At 46.7% G+C, this 15,945-nt stretch overlaps 1 protein-coding gene across 2 annotated transcripts in view; it reads right to left on the bottom strand.

Moving 5' to 3' along the window:
* Positions 1-15,208, bottom strand: part of CTSE (cathepsin E) — a 553,970-nt gene extending 538,762 nt beyond the window's left edge. For both annotated transcript variants that reach the window (XR_012241707.1, XM_073615874.1), the window contains exons 1-2: positions 15,068-15,208; positions 10,577-10,733 (exon numbers count right to left, since the gene is read on the bottom strand). Coding sequence is in view for 1 of the 2 variants with exons in the window: in XM_073615874.1 (XP_073471975.1) it covers positions 10,577-10,733; positions 15,068-15,123 (213 nt within the window). In the remaining variant the exon portion in view is untranslated. The remainder of the gene's footprint in view (positions 1-10,576; positions 10,734-15,067) is intronic.
* Positions 15,209-15,945: the final 737 nt, after the last annotated feature.

Below are 15,945 nucleotides of genomic sequence, written 5' to 3'. Positions count from 1 at the left end.
ATCACTTGAGGGAGATTCCTCTGTTTGGATATCAGCTGCCTGATCAGCCATTACCTCTTCTACCTCATCAACCCAATCTTGCTCCAATGAAGGAATAGGGGAAGGGGATCTGTCATGCTTTCTTCCACTGTGTGACAGAAGCGATCATTCAAGCAATCTTGTATTCTAGACCAGCCAAAGATGATGATAGATCCTCCTTAGTAATATACTCTGAGGTAGAAGCACTGGTGTCAGGTCACCTTGAGGTTAGGTGACAGATGCACACCGTTGGGATCAGGAGTGCACCGCAAGGTAGTGGACCCTACAGCTGACTGCTGCGGATGGGAGTCAGGGTGGTAAGGAAGGCAGGGCGGCTGGAACGCCAACACGGATCCCACCGGGGTTAGAGCGTAAGATTCCCTGGGGCGCGGAGTCTAAGAGCCAGCAGATGTTCACCAGAGCCTCTAGTGGTGAGGATGGACTGGGCTGCAACTGGCTCCAGGTAGCAACCCCCAGGGTCCCCCAGCTCACACCCACAGTAGGCAACAGGAGGATAGGGACAGTAAGGGAATAAGCCAAAGTCGGGGCCACAAACAGACAAGGACAACAGAGTTCACGCCAAGGTTCAGGGTCACAAGCAGACAGGGAAAGTCTAGAACAGGCCAAAGTCAGTAACTGGAATCAGACGTAGGAAACACAGCAAGTACACACGAAAGCTAACACACAACGGTTGATCAGCACTGCCGGCTTGCAGTGCACAGGTTAATATAGGGTTCCCTGATAGGGCCTGGGGTGTGGCCATGCTTAGAGTAGAGGTTATAAAACCAGCCAGGTGTGAGTGGTTGGCCTCTTAGTCTGATCACATGAGGAGAAGGTAAGCTGACAGAGAAAGATTACTGCATAACCATGACAGTACCCCCCTCTTATGAAGCCTCCCCCTCCCCTGCCTGGGCCCTGGCTTAAAGGGAAACTCCAGATGAAACTTCCTCAACAGATGAGGCGCAAAGATCTCAGATGCAGTGAACCAAGACCTCTCCTCAGGACCAAACCCTTCCCAATGTACGAGGTACTGAAAAATGCCTCTACGGCACCGGGAATCCAGAACTTGACTAACCTCATACTTAAGATTATCCTCAGAGACCAAAACTGAGGTAGGGAGAGGACAAGAGGACTTAATGAGGGCTAAAGGCTTCTTAGGAATGGGTAAAGGCATAAGAAGACCATCAGGAGTCTGAGCAGGGCCCCCCAGACCCTTAAATATGAGCTGGACATCCAGCACAGGATCATCAGACTGGGCAGAAGTCAGTGGATCCCTGAGACCAGGTTGGTTAGAAAGTAATTGTGGATAGCTTCACTGGGCATAGGCTGAACTGGTGCAGGGCCGACTGAACAGCATTGCCAGGTGCAGCGACCACCAGAATTGCATCACAGGGCGTATCGACTGTGGAACTGGTGGATGAGTCAGCCTGGGTGTGCGTCCAAGGGGGTCCAGGAACAGGCAAAGTTAAATGACCATGCAAACAGGAGTGAATGATCGGCTCAAGTTCACAAGTGGGCTCCTCATCCAGAGTGCCACAAGACCCAGAGAGTGCCCTTAGCCCGACTATTGCATGGGACATTCCAGAAATCGCTATATGCAGCTGGAAGAGCAGAAGATTCTGGGATAGTGGCAACAGGAAGTTTCTCTTTTGGGGTAACCTTGAGTAGGCAGGAAGAGGAACAGGAGGAACCCCAAGCCAGGATCCATCCAGCAGTCCAGTCAATGTGTGGAGAATGGAACCGTAACCAAGGAAGCCCTAATATGATAGGAGATGAAGCCTTAGGTAAGACAAGGAAGGATATTCACTCCTGGTGGAGTGTCCCTACCGACATCTTAACAGGGAGGGTCTGGAAGCGGATAGGACCCATTGGGAGAACAGTGCCATTAATCGCCAAGACCACCAATGGCGTTGAAAGAGGAAGCGCTGACATGAAGGAACACAGAAAGAAGAAGACGAGAAGGTGAAGGTGATATTTTAGGGTCTAGTACTCTACCTTCCAGATGTATTATCCCCGATCATTTTTCCGTACGGAGAGAACAAGTGTCACAAAAATGACCTTTGGCCCCACAGGAGAGGCACAGGCCCAGAGTTCTGCACCTAGCGCGTTCTTCAGGAGACAACTTGGTCCAGCCCAGCTGCATAGGTTCCTCAGCGGGCAGGGGGTGCTCCTCGGATCAAAGAGAAGGGACTGGGAGCTCAAGCTGCCTAAGGAACGGGGAGTGCTGGCGTCTTTTTTCCAGGGCCCTCTCCTGAAAGCGAATATCAATCTGGTTACACAAGGTGATGACACCGTCCAGATCAGCAGGAAGAGATCTTCCTGCTAATTCGTCCTTCACTCTATCAGAGAGGCCATGTAAAAAGGTTGCAACTAGAGCCTCATTATTCCCTCTCAATTCAGCTGTGAGGATACGGAACTGAAGAGCATACTGTCCCACAGAAGTGGACTCTTGACGGAGACGTAAAAGAGCGCTAGCCGCTGAGGAAACACGACCCGGTTCCTCGAAGATATTCTGAAAAAGTTTCAAGAAATCAGACAGGCTAGAAACCACTGGATCATTCAGTTCCCACAGAGGCAGCCCAAGCTAGCGCCTTGCCGGACAGGAGGGATATAATATAGGCTAATTTCGCCTGATCGGACAGGAAGTTTTGGGGCTGAAGTTCGAAATAAATTGTGCACTGGCTAAGGAAACCCCCGCAAGCCTTGGAATCCCCAGAGAAATGGGCCGGAGCTGGCAGTTGTAATGAATGTGTGGCTGCGACTGGTGCGATAGGTGCACCAGCAGATAGCGCTTGAGGTTGTTGAACTGGGGGTCCTAATGAGGCCTGAACCTGTTCAAAATGGGATGCCAAATCCTGTAGGAATCGCATCACCTGGGTCTGATGCGATTCCTGGGTCTCATGTCTGCGAACTAAGCCCTGCAACGGATCATCTGCGGGTAGCGGCACATCAGCCGGGTCCATGGCTGATCAAACTGTCAGGTCACCTTGAGGCTAGGTGTCAGGAAAAGCCTTCCAGGAAATGTTCTAGCAATGTAAAGGCTAGAAGGATGCCTGTGCACAGAAGAGCCGTCCGGCGCACGAGCATGCACAATAGCGCTAATAGCAGCGCACGAGCGCACGCAGGAGCGCGCGCGCACCCCTTGTGACAGCACTTGGCGCCAAGATGTGCTATAAAAAGGGGACTGATGCATTGCTGCCTTGCTGTCCGGTCTACAGCTTTCCTGAAGACCCTGCTGCCCTGTTACCTTGTTACCTGAATCTCTGAATCTATTATCTACTTGGACTGTTCCTGACTACCCTGTTTGCTGCCTGCCCCGATCCCGGCTTTGGACTTTGACTATTCTTTTGGATTGCCCTTCTGTACCTGATCTGCCCGCCTGTGTTTTGACCCGGCTTGTCTGCATCCTGCTGCTGGACTACAGAACACCTCCCTGCTGTCTGCATCCTGCTGCTGGAATACAGGACACCTCCCTGCTGTCTGCATCCTGCTGCTGGACTACAGAACACCTCCCTGATGTCTGCATCCTGCTGCTGGACTACAGAACACCTCCCTGCTGTCTGCATCCTGCTGCTGGACTACGGAGCACCTCCCTGCTGATTACAGGATCCAGCCCTCTACTCCAGCCTTCCAGTCAGGCACTTGTGCCCCTTTGTACTCTTGAGCCCCTGTCAACACTACCAGGTACGTGACAGTACCGGACAGCCATGTCCGAGCCCACGCAGGGAACCTCACCCATGGAAGACTTATGCCGTCATCTAGCTGGACTTAAGCTGTTAAGGACTTACAAGACGGTTATAACCGAATGGAAGAGCGTGTCCAAGTCCTATCTACCCCAGCCCCTGGTTCGTCCACTGCTCCTTCAGTGGTCATGCTGCCTCCAGAACCCAAAGTTCCCACACCAGAAAGGTTCTCTGGGGATCGCAGCAAGTATAGGGCATTCCGTAATGCCTGTGAACTTTTCTTTGCATTACAACCCAGAACCTTCTCTCTTGAAACTACCAAGGTGGGCTTCGTCATTTCCCTCCTACTAGGCGAACCCCAGGCATGGGCCCATCACCTCTTGGAGCAGAAGGATAACTGTCTTAACCATCTGGATACTTTCGTTCAAGCCATGGCCCTTCTCTATGAAGATCCACAACAGGCAGCTACCGCAGAAGCAACATTATTCTCTCTCCAGCAGGGCCGTAGGGCGACGGAGGACTATGCATCTGAGTTCAGGCATTGGAGTTCTGATACAAACTGGAACGCCGCCGCCCTACGTTACCAGTTTCGCATTGGTCTCTCCGAACCATTAAATGATGAGTTGGCCCAGGTTGACATTCCGGCTACACTTGAAGGTCTCATCAACCTGTCCATCCAAATAGACAGGCATTTAAGAGAATGAAGAGCAGAACGTACAGCTGGTCCCTCTCGCCCAGTATGGATGTTACCACGTGTACCAAATCCTCCTGCTCACACTTCCGCTGATACTTCTGAGCCAATGCAACTAGGCTTGATCCGTCCTTCTCTGACTCCTGAAGAACGTCAACGCCGGTGGGCTAACAACCTTTGCCTCTATTGCGGGGAATCTGAACACTATGTGAGGACTTGTCCCGCAAAGATCCGTAAGCACACTACCCTCTCCTCTACTTCCTTACCTGCTGTGTTTAACAATGCAACTCATTTGGCTATCTCCATTTCTCTACAGCTTTCAGGAGGGAATACTCAAGCAACCGATATAATTGATTCCGGAGCCTGTAGCGGGTTTATGGACTTATCTTTTGCCCGCAAACTCCAAATCCCTCTACGACCCAGAGCGCAAGGACTGTCTGTACACCTAGCCGACGGATCGGCTATTAAATCCGGGCCTGTAACACAAGAGACTGTTCCTCTAAATACCATAATTTCCGGCAACCATCGGGAACTACTCTGTCTTGACATCATCGAGTCTCCCTTGTTTCCCATCATACTGGGCATGCCCTGGCTCAAAGCCTATAATCCGCAAATTGACTAGTCTACTGGAAAAATCAGTTTTCACTCCCCCTACTGCCGTCAGCATTGCCTACAGGGAGCTACCGATGTCCTGTCTTCCTTGCTGTGTCTGGAGACCGATGCTGAGACCTGCCAAACTGACCCAGAAACATACCATAGTTTTCCGGATGTGTTCAGTAGGAAGGGGGCAGAGACACTTCCTCCACACAGACTCTATGACTGCCCGATTGAACTTCTCCCCGGAGCAGAGATTCCCTTTGGGAGAATTTTCCCCTTAACCGAACTGGAGCTAGGTACTCTTAAAAACTACATTGATGATAATCTGAAAAAAGGGTTCATACGCCCCTCCACCTCCCCAGCAGGAGCAGGGATTTTCTTTGTGGAAAAGAAGGATCACTCCCTACGCCCCTGCGTAGATTATCGGGACCTCAATAAAATTACTATCAAGAACCGGTACCCCCTACCTTTGGTACCTGAACTCTTTCAGAGACTCGGAACTGCATCTATATTTACCAAACTGGATCTTCGCAGAAGTGTACAACCTAGTCCGGATCCAAAGCGGGGACGAATGGAAGACTGCCTTCCGCACCCGCTTCGGACACTTTGAGTATCTTGTAATGCCCTTTGGGTTATGTAATGCTCCTGCCACTTTCCAGGATTTTGTTAATGATATCTTTAGAGACTACATTGATCTGTTCATCATAGTTTATCTGGATGACATCCTGATTTTTTCCTCCTCCCTGCCTATCCACCAGGAACACGTCAGAAAAGTTCTAACTCGGCTTCGCCAGCACGGCTTGTACGCAAAACCTGAGAAGTGTGAGTTCGAACGCCAAAGCATTCAGTTTCTGGGCCTGATTATTTTCATAGATGGAGTCAAGATGGATCCACAGAAGGTCTCCGCCATCCTGGATTGGCCGGCCCCTACGGATAAGAAGGGAGTTCAGCGCTTTGTGGGTTTTGCAAATTTCTATCGCAAATTCATCAGGGGATTTTCTTCCATCATCTCTCCCATCACAAGACTGACTCGGCAAGGCACCCGGTTCCAATGGTCCCCTGAGGCTCAAGCTGCTTTCACCTCCTTGAAAGATTAGTTCGTGTCAGCCTCTGTCCTGAAGCATCCTGACCCAGCTTTACCTTACATACTGGAGGTAGACGCCTCCAAGATAGCAGTGGGGGCGGTACTTTCACAGAGACAAGGATCCAAGGCTCTATTACATCCAGTGGCGTTCTTCTCCGGCAGGTTAACAGAAGCTGAGAAGAATTACGATGTTGGGGACAGGGAGCTACTTGCAATCAAAGCCATGCTTGAAGAATGGCGCTACCTCCTGGAAGGAGCGGCCCACCCTATTCTGGTGTACACTGACCACAAAAATTTAGAGTACCTGAAAGTTGCCAAAAGATTGAAACCACGTCAGGCCAGATGGGCACTCTTCTTTACTAGGTTCACTTTACACATCACTTACAGGCCGGGATAAAAAAATACCAAACCGGATGCGCTGTCTCAGATGTTCAGCGAACCTGAAGTTCCTTCTTCCCCAGATACCATTCTTGCTCCTGGGAAATTTCTCATGCTTCAAGGAGACCTACTGTCCCAAATCAAACAGGCATCTTCAACGGCTCCCCATCCGACAGACATCACTCTACAGTCCAGAGATGACTTATTATAGTACAAAGACAGAATTTTTGTGCCACAGCAAACACGGGTTGCCGTCCTCAAATCTTGTCATGACCATGAACTATCTGGCCACTTTGGTATACACAAGACCTCCGAACTCCTCCAACGCACGTTCTGGTGGCCTCAGCTATTGAAAGATTGCAGACACTATGCGGAATCGTGCATTACCTGCATTCAGAACAAGGGCAGCAATACCAAGGCTTGGGGGCTGCTAAAACCTCTCCCTGTGCCGGAAAGACCATGGAGGATGATCTCCATGGATTTCATTGTTGAATTACCACCATCTGAAGACTACATCACTATCTTCATAGTGGTCGACAGACTTTCCAAGATGGCTCACTTCCTGCCTATGAAGGGTACCCCCTCTGCCTCTGAAACCGCAGGGATCTTTATTAAAGGGATTGTAAGACTCCATGGTATACCTGCAAACATCGTATCTGATAGGGGGGTACAATTTACATCCTTTCTTTCTCTTCTGCTTACCACCCCCAGACTAATGGTCAGACTGAATGAACAAATCAAACCCTTGAGCAATACTTACGATGCTATTCTTGTTTTTCTCAGGATGACTGGGTACCCCTATTACCTCTTGCCGAGTTTGCCTATAATAATTCTGTTCATTCTGCAACCAATAAGTCATCGTTTTTTGCGAACTATGGTTTCCACCCCTTGTTTTTGTCCAACAACGTTGCAGAGTGTACAGTACCGGCTGCCTAAGAAGCCTTGAGTTTTTTCAGTTGTTAGCACAAACAACAAGCTACTCCAAGAAACAATGGCAAAAACTCAGGAACATAACAAAGAGACATTTGACAAAAAGAAGAGAGGGGAGCTTGACCTGAAAACAGGAGATCAAGTCTGGCTGTCCACCCTGAATTTGAAGTTAGCATGTCCTTCCAGGAAATTGGGCTCTAAGTTTGTGGGTCCCTTCCCAGTGGTAAGAAAAATCAATAACGTGGCTTATGAATTAAAACTACCAGAGTCATTTCGTATACACCCAGTTTTTCATGTGGCTCTACTTAAACCTTCAGTCCCGGACCCCTTCCTTAACCAGAACACCGGTCCTCCTGAGCCTGTGCTCATCAACGGTGAAAAGGAATTTGAGGTTGAATCAATCATAGACTGCCGGAAGAGACGCAATCAGGTTCAGTATTTGGTGAAATGGAAGGGATATGGCCCAGAGGAAAACTCTTGGGAACCAGAGACTAATATCCACACCAAGAGACTGATTCTAGCCTTTAAAAGATCTCACTCAAGTAAATTGGCCCAGTTGGGCATCCTGAGGCTGCCCATTGAAGGGGGGCAATGTCAGGAAAAGCCTTCCAGCAAACGTTCTAGCAATGTAAAGGCTAGAAGGATGCCTGTGCACAGAAGAGCCGTCCGGCGCAAGCACAATAGCGTTAATAGCGGTGCACCGGCACGTGCAGGAGCGTGCGTGCGCCCCTTGTGACAGCACTTGGTGCCAAGATGTGCTATAAAAAGGGGACTGATGCATTGCTGCCTTGCTGTCCGGTCTACAGCGTTCCTGAAGACCCCTGCTGCCCTGTTACCTTGTTACCTGAATCTCTGAATCTGTTATCTACTTGGACTGTTCCTGACTACCCTGTTTGCTGCCTGCCCCAATCCCGGCTTTGGACTTTGACTATTCTTTTGGATTGCCCTTCTGTACCTGATCTGCCCACCTGTGTTTTGACCCAGCTTGTCTGTACCCTGCTGTCTGCATCCTGCTGCTGGACTACAGAACATCTCCCTGCTGTCTGCATCCTGCTGCTGGAGTACAGGACACCTACTTGCTGTCTGCATCCTGCTGCTGGACTACAGAACACCTCCCTGCTGTCTGCATCCTGATGCTGGACTACAGGAAACTTCTCTGCTGTCTGCATCCTGCTGCTGGACTACAGAACACCTCCCTGCTGTCTGCATCCTGCTGCTGGACTATGGAGCACCTCCCTGCTGATAACAGGATTCAGCCCTCTACTCCAGCCTTCCAGTCAGGCACTTGTGCCCCTTTGTACTCTCAAGCCCCTGTCAACACTACCAGGGGTTCCAGAGTCAGAGGTATATGAGAGGCCGTTCCCTGCATTCTGGACTCTACCTACCAGGTACGTGACACTAGGTGACAGATGCACACCATTGGGATCAGGAGTGCACCACAAGGTAGTGGACCCTACGGCTGAATTCTGCGGATGGGAGTCAGGGTGGTAAGGAAGGCAGGGCTGCTGGAACGCCAACACGAATCCCACCGGGGTTAGAGCGTAAGATTCCCTGGGGCGCAGAGTCTGAGAGCCAGCAGGTGTTCACCAGAGCCTCTTGTGGTGAGGATGGACTGGGCTGCAACTGGCTCCAGGTCGCGACCCCCAGGGTCTCCCAGCTCACACCCACAGTAGGCAACAGGAGGATAGGGATAGTAAGGGAATAAGCCAAGGTTGGGGCCACAAGCAGACAAGGACAACAGAGTTCATGCCAAGGTTCAGGGTCACAAGCAGACAGGGAAAGTCGAGAACAGGCCAAAGTCGGTAACTGGAATCAGACGTAGGAAACACAGCAAGTACACACAAAAGCTAACACACAATGGTTGATCAGCACTGCTGCCTTGCAGTGCACAGGTTAATATAGGGTTCCCTGATAGGGCCTGGGGTGTGGCCATGCTTAGAGTAGAGGTTATAAAACCAGCCAGGTGTGAGTGGCTGGCCTCTTAGTCTGATCACATGAGGAGAAGGTAAGCTGACAGATAAAGATTACTGCATAACCATGACAATTGGTAGCAGGCACAGATAGACGCAGTGGCTCAGATTGCCTGGTGTCATCCAGTCTTTCATGTGAGGCTATTGCAGCAGAGTTCCATTTAGACTCTACAGGGGCCACTGATGGAACACATGTGCCCCTTGTTGCAGCACTCCACCCAAAATGCAGAATGCACGGCTTGTGCAGCTCTGGGAAGAGAAACACAGAGCAGCGAACCCATGCCCTCTAGAGGGCAAAGCAAGCATAGCAAGGAAAACATTTTTATTTTTATTTCTTTCAAAACATGTCAGCCTAGATACAGCTGTTGCAGGGGAATATATAATAATTGGACCCTGTTTTTTCACAGGGCCACTTACCACTCCCACCGCAGGACAATAGCCTAAGCCAGAGGTCCAGCCTTCACCCATTGCGACGGGTTCAGTCACCACGGACCTTCAAGGACTGGGTACCCTTTTGGGATGAGAGTCCACTCCCTTGGACCTGTACAGCACTCTGCAGAAATGCCTTAGTGCTGTGGTGTCCAGGATTCCACTACGCAGGGTCTAGTGCCCAAAGGTCGCATTACAGGCAAAACCTCGTTGTTGATCCTTTAATCTTCTTTACGAGGCTCGGGTACCATTTATCTTAGCATAGTAGCTTTTTGAAATGGATCCAATCTGGAAACGCTGTCCCTTGATTCTTAAGAACCTGTGCGGGATTACAGCATGGAAGCTCACAGAGAGCTCAAAAAGTGACCATCCACCATTTTAGACACTGGCGTAAAAACTGGAGTACTTCCTGTATATGAGGGGTTGTAGAGGGGATCACTTCCTGTTTTTGGTTATTCTACCAGTGTCCACTCACCTATAGGTGGTGCATAACCCAGGTAGTAATGTATATGGCTGCTCTGTGTCCCGTGATGTACGAGAAAGAAACACTCACTTTAACCCATTTTTCAGCAATACAATAGTGTGAATAGACCTAATGGATCTATCTCTGTATTTGTGTTCTCTAGTTGACATAGTTATGATATTACTTAAAAAAAGAATATGCTCTAGGAGTAGAGCTGCTTGCTTATAACTCATTAAATCTGAAATTTTAGTTATTATTGTGGCAGTCTTAATTTGTTTGCTTAGGTTAATGATCATCTTAAATTTCTTAAAAATGTTGTATTTCAGTACTTACATCCAAGTAGTTCATAAGAGGCTCACTAGCAGTTTCTGGGCTGCTACAAGAGTCACTCAATTGAAGAAACTCATTTCCCTGCTTTGTCCATAAATGTGAGAGCTTTCCTTTTTCCTTAAGAATTTTTCTCATTGACTTCTGTCTCTTCAGTGGAACTCTGCAATTAATAAAATTGTCCATAGTAAAAAGCATCAGAGCAAATACAACAGTTGAGGACTAAAGGCCCATACACACTATTAGATTTTCTGCGGACTTTTTTCTTCAGATTTACTAAGACCATATAATATGAGGTCAAACCCTAATGCCCCGTACACATGGTCGGATTTTCCAACGGAAAATGTTCGATGGGAGCCTGCTGTCGGAAATTCCGACCATGTGTAGGCTCCATTGGACATTTTCCATCACACAAATTTCAGTCACACAAAATCTGAGATCTGGATCTCAAATTTTCCGACAACCAAATCCGTTGTCGTAAATTCCAATCGTGTGTACACAAAGTTCCACGCATGCTCGGCATCAAGCAAAAGAGCCGCACTGGCTATTGAACTTCATTTTTCTCAGCTTGTCGTACGTGTTGTACGTCCCTGCGTTCTTGATGTTCAGAATTTCCGACAAGATTTGTGTGACCGTGTGTATGCAAGACAAGTCTGAGCCAACATCCGTCAGAAAAAATCCATGGATTTTGTTGTCGGAATGTCCCATCGTGTGTACGAGGCATTAAAGTTTCAATTTGTATGCAATCAGGCAGGCCTGTGCACTACATGGTTTTGGTAAATATGAAGACAAAAATCTGCAGAAAATCTAATAGTGTGTAAAACCTAATTAGGTAGGCATTGCTACCAATGCTATATATTATATATTTAATTTGAAATATATATATATATATATATATATATATATATATATATATATATATATATATATATATATATATATATATATATATATATATATTTCAAATTAAATATATAATATATAGCATTGGTAGCAATGCCTACCTAATTAGGTTTTACACACTATTAGATTTTCTGCAGATTTTTGTCTTCATATTTACCAAAACCATGTAGTGCACAGGCCTGCCTGATTGCATTAAATGTAAGTTTTTTTTCCCTTCAACTTCCCTACTAAAAGTTTTTTTTTCCTTAAAATTCCCTCCTAAATTGGGGTGCATGTTTACGCCGGTGCGTGTTATACGCCGATAAATACGGTAATTCCTGTATTTCTAGCAAGATCGCCAGGTACCATTTATTACCAACAGCTCTCTGAAAAAGAAAAAACAGGTGCGTGTGTGTGTATATATATATACATATATATATATATATACACACACACGCACCTGTTTTTTCTTTTTCAGAGAGCTGTTGGTAATAAATGGTACCTGGCGATCTTGCTAGAAATACAGGAATTACCGTATTTATCGGCGTATAACACGCACCGGCGTAAACATGCACCCCAATTTAGGAGGGAATTTTAAGGAAAAAAAAACTTTTAGTAGGGAAGTTGAAGGGAAAAAAAACTTACATTTAAATGCCCATCATTGCAGCCTTCTCAGTGCAGCCTTGCTCCAGTGCAGCCATGTCAGTGCAGCCATGTCAGTGCAGCCTTGTCAGTGCAGCCTTGTCAGTGCAGCCTTGTCAGTGCAGCCTCCCCCAGTGTCCATTGCAGCCTTATCCCAGTGCAGCCTTATCCCAGTGCAGCCTTGCCCCAGTGCAGCCTTGCCCCAGTGCAGCCTTGCAGCTCGCAGTTTGATCCCCTGCGATCCTGAGCTTCAAAATCGCCAACCGCGATTTGAAAATGGCGCCGCCGGCACTGAAATACACAGAGCCGGTCCTTGGCTCTTCTCGGCGGCTCTCGTTCACTTTCGGCTCCACTCCACTCGTAGTCCCGCCCGGGATGGGCGTGACTGTGAGCGGAGCTATCCGAACCTAGCCGAGTACACTCGGCTAGGTTCGGGCGGTGCTCGAGTGAAGCCGAAAGTGGCCGAGAAGAGCCAAGGACCGGCTCTGTGTATTTCGGCGCCGGCGGCGCCATTTTCAAATCGCGGTCGGCGATTTTGAACATCTGTCAGCTCAGGATAACACGCACCCCCGATTTCCCCCTGATTTTAAGGGGAAAAAGTGCGTGTTATACGCCGATAAATACGGTACCTACATAGTGCCTATCATGGACTTGACAGAGTACTTTCAGTGCACCTCTCTAATACCAGCCCTCATGGTAATTGTAGTTCTGTTGATGTGCCTACACATCTAGAAGGTACAGAAAGTGCTCATGAATACCATTAATGCCCTCCAGACAGTAGAAGAGATTTTAGGGTCCTTTGCACACTGCTGGGAAGTTGAGGAAAAGTAGATATGGTGCTTTCAGATTTAAATGTAGCATAGCTCCCAACATAGCTCATGTGACGTCAAAGGGGGCGGGGCCATCCGGTTACGTCAGCGGGTGGCCCCGCCCTTGCCTATATAAGAGCTGCCAAAGCGAAAAGACAGCAGTCGCCGGGAGGCCTCCCATGGAGGCAGTTTTTTCTTTTTTTTCTATTTTTCCGGTCCCCAAACCTAACCTGGTATGGTTCAGGAGGGGATGGCGTTTGCTCGTCATCGTCCCCCTATCCTGACCTCCAGGCTGCATGCTCGGATAAGGGTCTAGTATGGATTTTGGGGGGGGGCCCCATGCCAATTTTTTTTACATTTTGGCGTGGAGTTCCTCTTAATATCCATACCAGACCCAAAGGGTCTGGTATGGACTGGGGGGGGAACCTATGCCGATTTTTCCTTGATTTTTCATTTATATTGCTGGGAGCATCAATACATTACAGCCGCAAGCAAGTTTAACCACTTGTCGACCAGCCGCCCACATTATACAGCGGCAGGTCGGCTCGTTCCCCCAAACCGCCATAGGTGTACTTCGGCTCCTTTAAGAGCCATAGCAGGCTAGTGGTGAGCACGTCCACTGCATGGCAGGGGACCTGATGTGCATGGCTGGCGGCTGAGATGTCTGCCGGTCACCCGCGATCGTGGGAAAGGGAGCCAGTACGGGGATCTGTCAATGTATACAGAAAGCTCCCCATTCTGACAGGGGAGGAGAGAGAGATCTGCTGTTCCTAGTGATTAGGAACAGTGATCTCTCTCCTCCTTCAGTCAGTCCCATCACCCCACAGTTAAAAACACCTCCCAGGGAACACATTTAACCCCCTGATCGCCCCTAGTGTTAACCCCTTCCCTGCCAGTGACATTTACACAGTAATTAGTGCATTTTTATAGCACTGATTGCTGTATAAATGTCAATGGTCCCAAAAAAGTGTCAAAAGTGTCAGTTCGCCACCATTACTAGTAAAAAAAAAAACAATCAATATATGCTTATTGCATTTTTGTTTTTACCAAAAATATGTAGAAGAATACATATTGGCCTAAACTGATGAAGAAATGTGTTTTTTTTAAATGTTTTTCTTTTGGATATTTTTTATAGCAAAAAGTAAAAAAATATAGTTTTTTTTTCAAAATTGTCGTTCTTTTTTGTTCATAGCGCAAAAAAATCAAAACTGCATAGGTGATCAAATACCACCAAAAGAAAGCTCTTGTCTTTGGCAGTTAAAGCGGTGCAGTGTCGTATCGCAAAAAATGGCCTGGTCATTAAGGGGGAAATTCGGTCTGTAAGCGGTTAAATTACATTTTTTCCTTTAGAAATGTCAGTATTTCTGCGACACTGTTCTACACGTCGCACAGATGCGCCAATTTACAGGCAGACTAAGGGGACCCCCCAGGCATGATATTTAAAGGAATATTTCATTTTTATAGTTTCACTTTAAGCATTATTAAAATCACTGCTCCTGAAAAAACGATTGTTTTAAAAACTTTTTTTTTTTTTGCATTGATTCCCCTAGGGCAGTACCCGGGGCCCCATACACTTTTTATGGCAATAACTTGCATATAAGCCTTTAAAATGAGCACTTCTGATTTTAAGATGTTTTTAATAGGGTTCGCATGTTCACTAGAACTTTTTGTCTGTTTGTGGTGTTCTGGTGCGAACTGGGGGTGTTCAGCCCATCCCTACTGTCAGAATACAAATACTGCAGTGGGGAGGATTCCTCTGTCTACCTGAAATGTGTTGATGGGGGAACCCAGTCTTTTTTTTTTTTTGTGTGTGTGATCGGTCCACAGGCTGACTGATCAAACAAAAGCAAACAATCCATGTACAGTATGGCCAGCTAGCATTTTCAAAAGGGTGAGAAGGGTAACAAATTCTCTCTCTCTCCCTCTCCCTCTCCCTCTCCCTCTCTCCCTCTCCCTCTCCCTCTCTCAATGTTTTGTCATCTGTGGTATGTAAAAAACAAGTCCTTTAAACTGTAATTATTTATATATATATTTTGTATAAAGGTATAAAATCTGTCATCGATGCATAGCATTGAGGAGTTAATACATTGAAAAACACAGCTTGTTAAAAAATCTTCAAAGTTTGAATTACTTGGAAAGGAAAAAAAATAAAAATATCACTCACCGAATTATCCCATGGACAAAAGACAAAATGAGAAGAACTACAAGAAATTGCTTCATTGTTGGCACATGCAGGAACTGTTCACTGTGTCAGGCCAACACGAAAATCCAATTTATATCTTTTTTAAAACCAATCCCAGATAGTATTGTTTGCTGTGTAAAGTAAACAGGTGACATATTTCCACATTTCTTACACAATTAACAAGGTTAAAAGTGTGTGAGGGTTTTGTCCACACCTATTCTGGTGAGATTACTGTGCAGAAACCCTTGAATAGGCAGTTGACTAGCTTAGTATTACAATATATAACTGTAAGAAAAATGTGAAAAACCTCTATTTGGGGATTTTTAAGGCAATGAAAAAGGTTTAGATTTTTAAATAAAATTCATTTATTTTATAAACATTGGTAGAAAAATTCATTAAATTTCAACATGTTGTATACACAATACAAGTATTAAAAAACATTGCGTATTGAGAAAAGATGGAAGTGATACTGCCCACTACATAGTTCAATGACCACCATGCAAACAGGCGGTGCCGAGTAGCAGTAATCCAACGTGTTTCAATAAGTGAAAATCAATTAAATCTTCACCAGGGATATTGTATCACTATCTACAGAAATTCAAAAGTGCAATGTTAGGAAGTACATATAAGTATCATATTTCATACAAATATTGTATATAGATATTAACTTACATTTTCCATACATAGTCAAAAAGTAACAGATGCATTCCCCATATCAAGGCAAGGAAAAATCCAAAATCCACAGAATATGCCCCTCATCCTCTACAGGATGGCTGGATATAGTGAAATCCCAAAAGTTGGCACTCAAAAATGTGACCCAGCAGCTGTATAAAAAACACATTATTTATAAGGATGAGAGT

The sequence above is a fragment of the Aquarana catesbeiana genome, linkage group LG02 (assembly GCF_042186555.1).
Source record: "Aquarana catesbeiana isolate 2022-GZ linkage group LG02, ASM4218655v1, whole genome shotgun sequence".
In the NCBI taxonomy this organism is placed as follows: Eukaryota; Metazoa; Chordata; class Amphibia; order Anura; family Ranidae; genus Aquarana; species Aquarana catesbeiana.
Note: the sequence above shows the minus strand (reverse complement) of the source record. Positions and strands in the feature narration are given on the sequence as shown.